The 14,749-nt window shown below is 43.8% G+C and overlaps 2 protein-coding genes and 1 non-coding gene across 3 annotated transcripts in view; 2 read left to right on the forward strand and 1 right to left on the reverse strand.

Annotated features, from left to right (window-relative positions):
* The window catches only part of CANX (calnexin), a 31,501-nt gene extending 21,170 nt beyond the window's left edge, over positions 1–10,331 (forward strand). The window contains exons 9-15 of the mRNA XM_070416776.1: positions 1,006–1,119; positions 1,996–2,152; positions 4,501–4,716; positions 5,338–5,457; positions 6,299–6,422; positions 6,585–6,664; positions 8,460–10,331. Of these exons, the coding sequence (XP_070272877.1) occupies positions 1,006–1,119; positions 1,996–2,152; positions 4,501–4,716; positions 5,338–5,457; positions 6,299–6,422; positions 6,585–6,664; positions 8,460–8,513 (865 nt within the window). The 3' untranslated portion in view covers positions 8,514–10,331. The remainder of the gene's footprint in view (positions 1–1,005; positions 1,120–1,995; positions 2,153–4,500; positions 4,717–5,337; positions 5,458–6,298; positions 6,423–6,584; positions 6,665–8,459) is intronic.
* LOC139011816 (U6 spliceosomal RNA) lies at positions 1,504–1,609 on the reverse strand. The gene has a single exon (XR_011471649.1). It is a non-coding gene; the product is annotated as a U6 spliceosomal RNA (small nuclear RNA).
* Positions 10,332–12,615: 2,284 nt separating the features above from the next.
* The window catches only part of MAML1 (mastermind like transcriptional coactivator 1), a 49,203-nt gene continuing 47,069 nt past the window's right edge, over positions 12,616–14,749 (forward strand). The window contains 1 exon segment of the mRNA XM_070416774.1: positions 12,616–13,186. Coding sequence (XP_070272875.1) covers positions 12,884–13,186 — 303 coding nt within the window. The 5' untranslated portion in view covers positions 12,616–12,883.

The following is a 14,749-nucleotide window of genomic DNA, read 5'->3' on the forward strand; positions in this document are numbered from 1 at the left end:
GGTCAGCTGAATGTTGTACAAACTCAGGTTCTCACACAATTTAAAACTAGAATACTTCAAAAATAAGCATATAGCCAAGGATAAATGATGTCTTCACTTAACAACTAGAGTCGCACCATTTTTCATCAACTGTACGAAAGTTGGTACTTCTTTTTTAAAAATATTTTTTATATGGTTTTATTGGTTTCAGAGAGAGGAAGGGAGAGGGAGAGAGAAACAATCAATGATGAGAGAGAATCATTGATTGGCTGCTTCTTCCAATCCCCACCCTCTCACCAGGGATCGAGCCAGAAACCTAGGCAGTGCCCTGACCAGGAATGGAACCTGGGACCCTTCAGTCTGCCTGCTGTCTCTCTCTCCACTGAGCCAAATTGGCTAGGGCTGGGTTGTCTTTTTATTATTGAGTTGTAAGGGTTCTTGATATGTTTTGGAGACTAGGCCCTTATGAGATATACTAGAGGCCTGGTGCGTGAAATTCGTGCAAGGGCAGCGGGGGGGTGTCCCTCAGCCCAGCCTGCACCCTCTCCAGTCTGGACCCCTTGGGGGATGTCTGACTGCCGGTCGGACATCCCTCTCACAATCCGGGACTGCTGGCTCCTAACCACTAGCCTGCCTGCCTGCCTGATTGCTCCCTAACCGCTCCCCTGCCAGCCTGATTGATGCCTAACTGCTCCCCTGCTGGCCTGATCACCCCCAACTGCCTTCCTCTGCCGACCTGATTGCCCCCAACTGCCCTCCCGTGCCAGCCCAGTTGCCCCCAACTGTCCTCACCTGCCAGCCAGCTTGTGGTGACCATCTTGTGACAACGTCGCACGACGCCACCTGGGCTTTTATTATACAGGATGATTTGCATATAATTTTTAGGAAGAATTTTGAGTTTTGAGATTTTGAGATTAAGTAAGATCTAAATATTTTTAGATTGCCCTGCTTCAGATTCACAAAGGGGACCACATTGTGATTCTCTGGCCATTGTTGTCATAATTGGCTTTTTCTTATTTATTTAAGGGATGAAGATGCCCCTGCTAAAATTCCTGATGAAGAAGCCACAAAGCCTGATGGCTGGTTAGATGACGAGCCTGAATATGTAGCTGATCCAGATGCGGAAAAGCCAGAGGATTGGTAAAAGTTTCAGTTAACTTTTTAATTACCTGCTTTTTAAGAAAATAAATTTTTATTGATTTTAAAGAGGAAGGGAGAGAGAAACATCAATGATGAGAGTGAATAATTGATTGGCTGCCTCCTACATCCCCCCTACTGGGGATTGAGCCCAAAAACCAGGTATGTGTTCTGACCTACAATGGAATCGGTGACCTCTTGATTCATGGGTTGACACTCAAACACTGAGCCACACAAACCGGGCTAATTGCCTGCTTTTTTATTGAAGTAAAAGCTTATACATGAAGCTAGCTGAGTGCCCAAACTTAAGTGTAGAGCTCAACAGATTTTATTTATTTATTTATTTATTTATTTATTTATTGTTAATCCTCACCAGAGGATTTTTTATTTTTAATGGAACGCTTCACGAATTTGCGTGTCATCCTTGTGCAGGGGCCATGTTAATCTTCTCTGTATCATTCCAATTTTAGTATGTGTGCGCTGAAATGAGCACAGAGGATATTTTTTCCAATGCTTTTCAGAGAGTGGGAGGGAGGAAGGGACAGGGAGAAAGAGAAACATTGATGTGAGAGACACATCACAATCAGGTACAACACAATTCTCCACAACACAACCCAGGTACATGCCCTTGACCGGAATCGAACCTGGGACCCCTCAGTCCGCAAGCCGACGCTCTATCCACTGAGCCAAACCGGTTTGGCGTGTGTCTCTTTTTAATGCACCTCTCATGAGAAACTAGTTACTAGAAATGCAGAAACAGCATGGTGCTCTATAGGATGACACTGAAAGCATTCCTACAGGATTTCAGGGGTCCCCTGGGATGTCAATTCATAGTCCTACATCACAGAACCCATTTGTAACTGGTTTATTTCTCCACAGGGATGAAGATATGGATGGAGAATGGGAAGCTCCTCAGATTGCCAACCCTAAGTGTGAGTCGGCCCCTGGATGTGGTGTCTGGCAAAGACCTATGATTGATAACCCTAATTATAAGGGCAAATGGAAGCCTCCCATGATTGACAACCCTAACTATCAGGTGTGTATCTCTCTCCGGTGTTCTGTTTTGTTTTTTATTTATTTATTTTTTAGATACATTTTTATTGATTTCAGAGAGGAAGGGAGAGAGAGAGCTAGAATCATCAATGATGAGAGAGAATTATTGCTCGGCTGCCTCCTGCACGCCCTCCACTGGGAATCAAGCCTGCAACCTGGACATGTGTCCTTGACTGGAACCGAATCCGGAACCCTTCAGTCCGCAGGCCGACACTATCCACTGAGCCAAACCAGCTAGGGCTGTTTCATTTTGTTTTAATCCCTACCTGAGACTATGTTTCACTGCTTTTAGGGGGAGTGGCAGGGAGAAGAGAAAAACATTGTTTGGTTGCCTCTTGTACTCGCCCCTACCGGGAATTGGATTGGCAAACTTTCACTCCAACCAACTGAGCCATACCATCCAGGGCGAAGTGTGTGCCTTTTAATGTGCTTCATTGATCTGGTTGTGTTCAGATGGAAGTTTTGTCTGTAGTGAGGCTGCTGGGTTGATCACTATTTTCAAGCGATTGAATTACAAAGTAAACTTCATTAATTGAGAGAGAACTTAATATGTTCAATGTTGAAAAGATAAACCTAGAAACTGGAAAGAAGCTTTCATTTTTTTTATTGCTAAAAGTATTACAAAGGGTATTACATATGTGTGTCCCCGCCCTTGACAATCCCCTGGCCTCCCTTACCCCCCAGTGTCTTATGTCCATTAGTTATGCTTATATGCATGCATACAAGTCCTTCGGTTGATCTCTTACCCCCCTCCCTGGAAAGAAGCTTTCATAGTTGCTTTGTACTTTTGTTTAAAAACAAAGAAAAGAGAAAAGAAAAACTTGCAATTTGAGTACCCTGCTATCATGTGGCAGGGGTGCTGCAGCCACAGGGTACAGAATGGCAACCTGTGATTTTTAGAGAGAGTGGAAGGGAGGAAGAGAGACTGAGAGACATCGTTTGGTTGCCTCCCGCATGCACCCTGATCAGGGTTGGGGATCAAGCCTGCAACCGAGGTCCGTGCCCTTGACTGGAATTGAACCTGGGACTCTTCAGTGTGAGAGCTGACAATATCCACTGAGCCAAACCGGCTAGGGCTTAAATGTTTTTTTTTTTTTTAATATATTTTATTGATTTTAGAGAGGAAGGGAAAGGGAGAGAGAGATAGAAACATCAATGATGAGAGAGAATCATTGATTGGCTGCCTCCTGCACGTCCCCACTGGGGATCGAGCCCGCAACCCAGGCATGTGCCCTTGGCCGAAATCGAACCCAGGACCCTTCAGTCCGCAGACCAACGCTCTACCCATTGAGCCAAACCAGCTAGGGCTTAAATGTTTTTTTAATCGTGCAGTCAAACAATCAGATTAGTTAAAAGTTGCCCTTTAAAAAAACTGCACTTTGGCTTTTTTTTTTTGATGGCCATTTAGATGGATTTCCTTTTTTTTTTTTTTTAATCCTTGATGCAGTAGTCATCCTTGTGCATGACTGAGTGTGTGTAGCAACTATTTCTCTAGGTAGTTACTACAAAGTGAAATTGCTGGTTGAAGATCATTTAAATAGCATTTTATTTTATTTGTTTTTTAGATATATTTTTATTGATTTCAGAGAGGAAGGGAGAGAGAAACATCAGTGATGAGAGGGTATCATTGATTAGCTGCCTCCTGCATACCCCCTACTGGGGGTTGAGCCTGCTACCTGGACTTGTGCCCTGACCTGACCTATCACCTCCTGGTTCATAGTTCGATGCTCAACCATTAAGCCATGCCGGCTGGGTAATCATTTACATTTTAAATCACCACTGAAGAAATCTGTACTGATATAGGCTCCCACTCCTGCTAGCAAACTAATGGAGGCTTTTGGAATGTGCCAGGCACAGCGAGGTATTGGTCTAGATCAGGGGTGGGCAAACTTTTTGACTCGAGGGCCACAATGGGTTCTTAAACTGGACCGGAGGGCCGGAACAAAAGCATGGATGGAGTGTTTGTGTGAACTAATATAAATTCAAAGTAAACATCATTACATAAAAGGGTATGGTCTTTTTTTTTTTTTTTAGTTTTATTCATTTCAAACGGGCCGAATCCGGCCCGTGGGCCGTAGTTTGCTCACGGCTGGTCTAGATGAAGGTCATGGATATTAGAAATTGAAAGTAGTTGAAGTTCAGACATCTTAGAGGCAGAGTGTAAAACATCAGTAGCATTTATTGTCTTCTTCCTGTTACTCAGTTAAGTTTCACAAATGCAGCACTTAGCTTCATTTATCATATGAAATTCATCTTAATTTTTATTTAGGTTCATCATAAATTTGTGTTGATCATTATCTGAAATGGTTTTTTTAAAATATTTTTCTCTAGGGAATCTGGAAACCCCAGAAAATACCAAATCCAGATTTCTTTGAAGATCTGGAACCTTTTAAAATGACTCCTTTTAGTGCTATTGGTTTGGAACTGTGGTCCATGACCTCGGACATTTTTTTTGACAACTTTATCATTTGTGGCGATCGAAGAGTAGTTGATGATTGGGCCAGTGATGGATGGGGTCTGAAGAAAGCTGCCGACGGGGCTGCCGAGGTTTGTGCTTGCTTGTTCCTTGGCATTTATATCTGCAATTGCTACTTTTGTAAAAACCTATCATCTACGGTTTATCTTCCCTTATTTGGGAATATTGTTATAAAAAGTGGTCGTATGCCTACTAAAGACAAAATACTGGGGTGTTGGACATGATTGCTTTAGTCTCATGCAGTGGCTTTAGAATCTTTGTTATGTGTAAGGTGATTTATTTATTTAAAATATATTTAATAAAATTGCCATTCAGGGTATATTTTAATGCACTCTTAAATGTTGAATCTTGATTTACCCAATATGTGGAATTTTCAAACAATTGGTCATATGGCTGAGGTATAAATTGGAGAGCCAGAGGCACTAAGATCAAGAAATTATTCATTCACTGGTTCCTGAAATTAAGTCTTTTGCTGATGATTAAAAGCCAGCTTTTAAACCTGTGAAAGGGAAATCACCTTGATGATATGGAGAACAAGAAAATTGAGGATTTTCTCCTATTTCCTTTTTTTGCTATATGAACATCTTGGTGGAGCCTGAGTAGTACCATGTAGTCATTGAACAGTGGAACAGTGCTCACTGTATTTGGTGTCAAAAGCTAGAACTTGACATCAGTCATGTCTTGTTTTTCAGCCAGGTGTAGTGGGGCAGATGCTGGAGGCAGCCGAAGAGCGTCCGTGGCTCTGGGTGGTCTATGTTTTGACTGTAGCGCTGCCTGTGTTCCTTGTAATCCTCTTCTGCTGTTCTGGCAAGGTATGAGTATTGGTTTGGTTTGGTTTTGAGACATTTTTAGAAAGAACTCTTATGATATTAAAAAATAAGATATATTGCCTGAGGCTTTCTTTCTGGCAGCTCAGTTGTGACCGGATCGCATTTGGTGTTGACTTCTGAACCCTTATTCACTACTCTTGGCGGCCATGTATTGTACTCAGATGGGAGTAGCATTTGTAGCCCCTTCATTTCTAGTAGTATTTAAACTACTCTCCTTAATATTTGTCAGCAGCTTTCTAGGGCAGGAAGAAAAACAACAAAAAACTTAGATATAAATGTGGCCATTTGGGCATAAACTAGCTTTTCCTCTTGGCAGAGCTGTTTCTATTCATAAACTTTATAATTCTCATTACCAGGTCCCTCCCTTAGCATCCCTAACCCCTTTGACCTCCCTCTACACACAAATACATGTAGGGTAAACAGCCTGTTTGTCTTATTCAACCTTTGTTACATGCAGTCAAAAATAAAATTTTGCTTAGGCTCTACTTCTGCTAGATGAGGATGATGCTTTACCTTGCATTCAAGATGTTCTGTAATCTGACCCCCAGAGTGCCTTTTCCAGCTTTGTCCCCACCACTCTTCTGCCACTGTGCCTGGATCTACCTGACCCCTTTGTTTGTACTGGTCCTTTTCTCTTGAAACCCCACACATTCTCACCCAAGAAAAGACTCTCAGGGCAGGAAGTATATCTTACTCATTTCCATATATCTATCCTAGTATACAGCCGGGTACAGAACTTGGCTCCTTAGGCATTTAATAATTATATGATAACATACTACATACAATGTGAACAAAATGGTTGTACTGTGGGGAAATATTTCAGAAACAGTCCAGTCCTGTGGAGTACAAGAAGACTGATGCTCCTCAGCCAGATGTGAAGGAAGAAGAAGAGAAGGAAGAAGAAAGGGACAAGGGAGATGAGGAGGAAGAAGGTGAAGAGAAACTTGGTAAGAAGTAGACCCCAAAATACCTGCTTTCACCGAAGACTCTACGATGTTCAAACCCTTATAAACAAGTTACTGTAAAGATTGTTTTAGACAATTAATGCTAATTATCTAATTACCCAAAACAGTTGTAAGGTTTGCTGAGTTGATTAACTTCTGTTTTAGAAGAGAAGCAAAAAAGTGATGCTGAAGAAGATGGCGACACTGTCAGTCAAGAGGGCGAAGATAGGAAATCTAAAGCAGAGGTAACAGGAAGGGGGAATATGTTTTGTATTTTAAGCACCTAAGTTGAAAGTACATTTAAGTAGAGGGAATATTTTCATAAGGTAATTTTCAATGGTCATGGCTGTAAAAATTCTGTTAAAGCCAATTTTATAAAAGTGAAATTCTTAGAAATACAGGTCAGCATGCTATGACTTCAAATTATATCTGAATCTCAGAAGTATTTTTCTGTGCCGAAAATGGTTTTGGAAGAAGCAGAGTTGTAGGAGAAAACTAATAAAATGATTTCTGAGATGGCAACTGTAGGTTATTATTTTAGTCTATCTCTTCATCCACCTCCCCTAATTGTGCCCTTAAAAAATATTTCTTGCACAAATCCCGTGTGTTGTAAAATTTCTGCCCCAGTTGCTCACGGATTCATTTATTTATTCAATAAGTAGTTTTGGAGTGCTCATTATATGCCAGGCATCGTCAGTGAACAAGACAGACAAAGATAACCTACCTTTGGGGAGCTTCATTTCTAGTGGGAGGAAACAGACAATTATCAGTAGACATGATAAGGAAGGACCTGAATGAATGTTAGAAAATGATGGGCCATGAAAAAGAAAAGTACAATAGGAGAGGCTATCAGAAGTGCTGGGATGCAGTGTTAAAGATGGTAGGCCTCGTTGGAGAGGTGACGTTTGAATGAAGACTTGACAGATATGGGCAGCCATTGTAGGTTTTGGGACTAAGTAGGTTTGATCACTCTGGCTGCTGTGTTTCCTACAGACCAAGTAGAATCAAGGAGACTGGATAGGAGGCTGCTGTGCGAATCAGGTTAGATGCGATGGTCCTGAGTAGGGTGAAATGATAGGAAAGGAGGATGTGGGCTTCTGGAGCTGGGTTGAAGTGAGGTCTGAGGGAAAGAGAATAAGCCACACCTTTTCTACCAAAAACCCTTTCCAAGCACTTCTCCATTTCATGATGTTTCTTTCTGGAAAACTACCCAGTGTCCATTTCCAGCTCCCACTATTCTGCCCTCCCCTCGATAAAGATCAATGCTGTTTATGTTTTCAGTTTCTTGACTAAAATGTAGAGTTCTTTCAGGTAAGGTTCAGTCTCACTTCCTTTTTTTTTTTTTTTTAACATATATCTTCATTGATTTTAAAGAGGAAGGGAAAGAGAGATAGAAACATCAATGATGAAAATCATTGATCAGCTGCCTCCTGAATGCCCTACACTGGGGATCGAGCCTGCAACCTGGGCATGTGCCTAGGCGGGAATCGAACCATGACCTTATAGGTGTGGTACGTTCAACCACTGAGCCACACCATCTGGGCTCACATATTTTTTATATTACCCAAGCTTTCTCACACAGTAAGAGAAGTCCAATAGAATAGGAAGAGTACCAGGCTTACTGTCTTGAGTGTCACATGGGACCTGCCTTGGGTAGTCTTCAGTCCCCATAAAATCCAGTTTTCTCAGTCTCAAAGTGGGGCTAATGTGTCCATAGGCCAGTAAATTATTTAGGATTAATCAAGATGACATGTGAAAGCATGGTGTCTGGTCTTTTTAAAAGAAGATGTTTGTGGGTTAGATTGAGAAAAGTGCATTTTCGTGGAAAGAAAACAAGAAAGACTGTATTAAAACACAGTCCCACCACCTCTAAGACAGTTGGTTTTTGGTACATTTTCTTCAAATCATTTTTTTCTTCATATTTTTCCTTTAGATGGGTTACCCTCAGCTTGGTAGATCTTGAAAATTTGGCGAATTTTTACTTTTCATAATATGCTAATTATAATGAATTTGTTGTTGTTGTTTTTTTTCAACCAATAGGAGGATGACATTTTGAACAAATCACCAAGAAACAGAAAGCTAAGAAGAGAGTAAAATTATCTTAAGAACTTGATATGTGATTTCCTCTCCCTCCCCTTCCTCTGCAAGTGTGGTCCTAGGAGAGAACCTGGCACATCTTAGGTTGAGACTCAGAAAACCTCCGGATGTCACCTTCAACAAGTTTCAGTCAAACACTAGCCCGTGTAATTTTAAACATCTAGCAGTAAATGCAATTGTGACAAAAAGGACCCTGTTTCTGTAGAAAGAAAGCATTTAACAATGGTTGTGAATTGTAACATGAAGCAACTAATTTGTATTTTTTTTTTTTCTGTTTTTAAACATCTTTGTTTTTTTTAATAGAGTAATAGAATTTTGCCAGTCTTTAAAATCTTGGCTTAATTTAATATATTGATGTGTCCATGCAGAAATAACACCAACTTTTAGAAATTCTAGGGGGATGAACTGCAGTTTTTAGAACCAATTTTGTTTGAGTTTGGTATTACAAAGCATTCAAGTGTCTCTGTCCCTTAAAATTGATAATCATGTTTAAAGTGCATTTATTTGTCATTATAATCTTGTATTGCTTACTTCCATTCCTCCTAAGGAAATTGAGGAGAGGGATTGAATGGAAGCCCAAATTTATACAAAGGTTCTGTTTAAATTGTATTAAAAATGGACATAAAAAAAGAAAAAAGACTTTTCACTCGATGTTGGTTAGACCATAAAGTGTGTGTGTGTTCTGTTATGCTTGGAACAGCTCAGTTCACAGACAGGTTTAAGTTAGTGGAGGAGGTGGTATAATGTGGCATTTGGGCCTTTATACTCTGCACAGCTGGCGTGTCTGGGCTGCAGTCTCTTGAACAGGTGGCTTTTTTAAAGACTGCTACCAGGACATGTGCGCTCCAGAGAGAATCTGGTGTTTTCATCCCATCTTCCATTCTGTGGACAATGTTTCCCCCCGTTTCCCAGAGTCCTAGCTTTCTCCTCTGCTTGCCTTTTCTTCACAGCGCCTTGCTGTCCGTTGCTGAAAATGATGATGAGCTCTGCATAGTGTTAAGCTTTATTGTGATTGTGTATGTTTCTTCCTTTTTTAAGCAGACCTGCACCTTTCCAGGGTCAAGTACAGGATAGAATGCTATCTTTTATTTTTTCTAATCCATTTCTCTTACTCTGTGTAAAGACTAGAAGTCTATCCAGATGTGAGCCAATTCCGAACTGACTGTAATTGAACACAGGCTAAAAAGTACTGATGGGAGGAGTGACATAGAGCATGAGTTATACAATTTTTGTAGCTGCTAAACCTTTTAAGTTATCATTTGCAGTTCATGTAACAGTTGTGTCTTAAATTACATGATAAAGCAGTCCTGTTAAAAATAATTATTTTTTTTTAGTATGTGGATTGTAGAATATTTTAATAAGTGATGTTAGGTTTGTTTTTTCATATGGAATGCAGATGGGTGCTATCAGAGCCTCTCCCCCATCACAGTGTAATAACCTCACTATTACACCACACTGAAGTATATTCAAAATTAGATGTTCTTTTAGCTTTATTCTTTCTTCAGAGCTGTTTCAAATATACCGATGATACTGTTCCTTGCACTGAATATATAAACACTCCAGAGTGTTTATATTGGGGAGATTTGGGGGAGGAAGTATATTTGTAAAAGATGAAGGCTGTATCTGTTTATTTTGTTTATCTCAATTTTTTACCAGTTCACTTAAATTCTTATGAGGGTGGGATGCATTTTTCTTGCTGTTCAGTGCTTTATTCTTTTCATCTGGTGTTCTGTGGTCACAGTGACCTTAGCTATGTAGCACACTTTCCCAAATGTATTGAGCGCGAATAAACAGTTACCTGGCAAGACCTGAAAATATGTCTGCAGATTTCTCCTTTGAAGCAAATGTGTGGGGTCATGGCATTTTCCAGAAATCTGCCTTCACTCTCCGTTAATATTTCATGCCTCACAGTTTCTTCTGGCTGAGCTGTGGAACGACAAGTGTAAATCAGTAGAGTGTTCATTTGCCTTCCCAGGGTTAGTTAGCAGTTTGTTCAAAACAAGTCATTTCTTGGTTCTCCTTTTCACTCTCTTGAAGTTGCAACCTCCTGATTAAATGTCTGACACATTAATGAATGACCGGCTGCAGTTCTTAGCTCTTTGAAAGGCACTTGCATTATGATTTCACATGCTGGCTACCCGTCCCGTTGCTGTAAGATGCCCACTCCATCAGATGTGTTCCCCAGTTTCTCTTGTTCTCAAAATACTTCCCACTTTTCTCAAATTGTCACATTACTCAATGGTATTAAAGCCCTGTGTTAAGCATCTGCTTTTGACTGAACTTCATAGTAACCTTTAATTCACGTGTTTTGCTGTTTCAAAGTGGGTTAATTGTCCTTTAATTGGCCACTGTTTGCTATTATGCAGAAACTCCTATGAACAGTGGGGTATATAGTCTCGTCCCTTGGTATTCACGGGGATTGGTTCCAGGACTTACCCATGAATACCAAAGTTTGAGGATGCTCAAGTCTCTTACATAAAATGGTATACATAGTATTTGCCTATAACCTCCACACATCTTCCCTATACTTCAGATTACTTAGACCTAATACAATGTAAATGCTATTTAAATAGTTGTTAAACTATATTGTTTAGGAAATAATGACAAGAAAAAAGTCTGTACATGTTCAGTACAGATGCAACCTGCAGCCATCAGAGGCCTATTTACATAGCACACATCAGCAACAATGAAACTTTTTTCTAGATATTTCCCATCCTTGGTGGTTGGTTGAATTTGAGGATGGGAACCCTCTGAAACTGAAGGCCAACTGTACTTTGTCACCATGAGGTGACAGTCAACTCAATGGAGATTCTACCTCCTTTCCTGCTGGATTAGAATCCAGTAGTTTCTGTTGTGGCATCGGGATAACAGCTCAGAAATGGAGGAGTAATTTATAGATAGTCTTTTAAGATTTATGGGAACGAATGAGGTTTTTTAAACGTGCTATTTAGCTTTTGGACTGCTTACTGAAGAGAAATAGACATAGTGCTTCTATTATTTTTCCTATTAGAAACTAAATATTTATTCCTGGTGTAAAATTTATATGTTTAAAGACTGGTGAAAAACAGGACCGACCACATGGTATTCATGAGCACCTTTGCCTTGGCGGGCCACTTGTATCTTTTTACTGCATTTGTATAAAAACAAATACTATCTGAATAAGGATTCACTTTTTCTTATTTTAAAATATTTTTGTGGGTCCTAGTGAAAAGTTACTATAACAGCTGTTTTGAGCTGTTGCTGGTGCCTCTCAACCTGCAGCTTCCTGGCACCTTCTATTTAACTTGTTAGCAATTAAGGTTCCTGGTGCCTCTTGGCCCAGCACAAGACTATCTAGTTTCACTGCCGCCTCGCTGGTCCCGGAGTTTTTCCTCCCCTGTCCCTTTGCCTGCCGGCTGTAACACTAGAGCATAATCGCCTTTGGTTGGATATTGAGTGGCTCGATTTTACCTAACAGACCATCTTTTTAAATGTAATCCGGTTTTTACTGTAATGCCATCCTTTGCAGTTCTAGTCCCCGCTACGAGACTCTCTCTACACCTCTTCCTTATGCGAGCTGGGCTTTTTCTGGGTAAGTAGTAACAACCTGAAACTTACTCAAGTTTTGATATAAAAGTGGAAATTGACGGTCCCAGTGATGCAGAGTGGCGTGAGAGGAAACCTTTTCCAGCTCCCTCGTGACATGTCGACCAATTAAAAGGCTGGATGTAAGCAATGGGGTTGAAGAAAACAGCTGACACTGGAAAGGCGTGGCTACTTCTGAGTTTATCTGAGCAGCTTGGGAAAGGCTGCCGGGAACGCGGAGAAGCGCGCGGGGGCCGGGCGGCCGGCTCTCCGCCGCGGACCCGGAAGGGCCTGCCCGCGGGGGCGGCGCTCAGCGCGGCTCCGTCCGTGACCCTCGCCGGAGCCCAGCCCGAGGCCCGCCCCCGACGGGAGTTCCTTTAAACTCCGCTCGGGAGCCCCGCGGCGCCTCCGGCCGCTGGCCCCCGCCCCTCGGGCGGCCGCTCGCCCTATTCTGATTGGCCGCCGCCCCTGCCCCTCAGCCGTGACGCCGAGGTCGCCCGCCGGGGTCCCGCCCTCTTCCGAGAGCCCTGAAAACAATTTTAAGATGGCGGCTCCGGCGGCGCGGAAAACAATGGGCTCGGGGCTGCGGGGCCAGGCCGCGGCCTGAGGTGGGCAGCCAGCGCCGGCCGGCGTCGGGCCGAGCGGAGCCGCAGGAAGACCCGCCGCCGCCCCCGCCGCTCGCGGGGCCATGGCGCGGCCGTGAAGCGGCGGCCCGCCGGCGGGGAGCGGAGCCCGCAGTTCCAGCCGTCAGAGACGCCCGCCCCGGGCCCGGCCCCGGCCCCGGCCCGCGCCGCCCTCGGCCCATGGTGCTGCCCACCTGCCCCATGGCGGAGTTCGCGCTGCCGCGGCACAGCGCGGTCATGGAGCGCCTCCGCCGACGCATCGAGCTGTGCCGGCGCCACCACAGCACCTGCGAGGCGCGCTACGAGGCCGTGTCGCCCGAGCGCCTGGAGCTGGAGCGCCAGCACACCTTCGCCCTGCACCAGCGCTGCATCCAGGCCAAGGCCAAGCGCGCCGGCAAGCACCGGCAGCCGCCCGCCCCGCCGCCCGCCCCGGCCCCGCGCCTCGACGCCGCCGACGGCCCCGAGCACGGCCGCCCCGTCGCGGTGAGTAGGCGCGGGGAGCGGCCCCTTCCGCGGAGAGGCTCCCCGGCCTCCTCGGGACCGGGGACCGGGGGCCGGGCGGGGAACCGAGCGCTGTCACCTGCCGCGAAGGGCGCAGTGGCGGTGGTTGGGGGAAAAGGGGCCGTGAGGACCGGAGTGAGGCTCCGGCTGGGAGGCTGGGGAGCAGCGGCGGAAAGGTTCCCCCGACTGGACTCCGGGATTCTGAGCCGTTTCCTTAAACACCGGCCTGGAGCGGCCCCGGCAGCGGCTTCACTTACTCCGCAGTGTTTATGGGGTCCTTGCTCGGTGCAGGCTCGCGGTTTACATTCGGAAATGTCAGGCAGCCTTCAGCTGGTCAAACTGTCCTGAAGGGAAACACCCCAAAATCCTGGGAAATCTTAGTAAAAATTGTCCATGTCGAGGCTCCCCTGGAAGTTGTGTACTTGTGAGTCCAGCAATGTTGTGGACAATTCCAGTTTTCATTGATAAGCCTATTTAAAATTTCCGATGATAGAGAGTTTGTGGATAAGTTATTATGCCCTTTGCGTTCCCAGTAGCTCTTCGGGGCATTTGTTGGTTAGAGGTTTTCTTTCCTGAAGCTGATTCATGAGAGGGAGGTGCTCGCCCTGGCTGGTGGCTCCATTGGTTGAGCGTCCTCCGGTGTGCCCCGAGAGGTCGCCGGTTCGATTCCCAGTCAGGCACAAACCTAGGTTTCGGGCTCGATCCCAGGTCGGGGCGCCTACTGGAGGCAACCGATCCATCTCTCACATCAAACCGATGCTTCTCTCCCCCCTAAAAATAAATAAATAAACAAACAAATAAATAAAAACGTTTACTAAAAAAGGGGGAAGAACAAAGTTGTTTTATTTTCTTGGTAATTTAAAGTTTAAAACAAATGTTAGCAATCTAATTTGTTCTGTGTTATTTTTAAATTCATGCCTTTGCCACCTTTCACCTGGGCTGTTGCAGTGCCCATCTCTAGTCATCAAGCATTTGGTCTCTTTTCCTCTCTAAATGCTGTGTGTCCGCCCCCCCACCCCGTCCTATTCTCTGGTTGAATTATTTTCCGTATTCTCTCCCACATTAGTCTGGGCTGCTGGACATTTCATTGATTATTGCTTATCGACTAGTCAAGTCTTCTGGTTCTCACTTTTCTCATCTGTAAACTGCAGGTATGTTTAGCTTATTATCCTCCAGGAGTGTCCTTTCCTCTTTCCCAACCTTTCAGAATCCTGCCATCCTTCAGATCTAGCTCATCTTCCTCTTCTTTTTTAAAATTTATTTTTTATTTGATTTTATTTTGTTGATTTGAGAGAGAAAGAGAGGAAGGGAGGGAGAGAGTTCCATTTAGTTAGGCATTCATTAGCTGATTCTTTTATGTGTCCTGACGGGGATTGAGCCTGCAACCTTGAGGTATGGGTCAAGGTCAAGCCAACTGAGCTACCCAGCCAGGGCCATCTTCCTCTTCTTGAAAGCTCGTTTCTGACCACACTAGCCCACAGGAATCAGAATCAACTTTGTCAAAACATTTAGGAAACTTATTGTCTATGCTGTTTATTTTTAGCA

Source organism: Myotis yumanensis, unplaced genomic scaffold, assembly GCF_028538775.1.
Source record: "Myotis yumanensis isolate MYYU_CA2020_CCGP unplaced genomic scaffold, mMyoYum1.0.hap1 SCAF_5, whole genome shotgun sequence".
NCBI lineage: Eukaryota > Metazoa > Chordata > Mammalia > Chiroptera > Vespertilionidae > Myotis > Myotis yumanensis.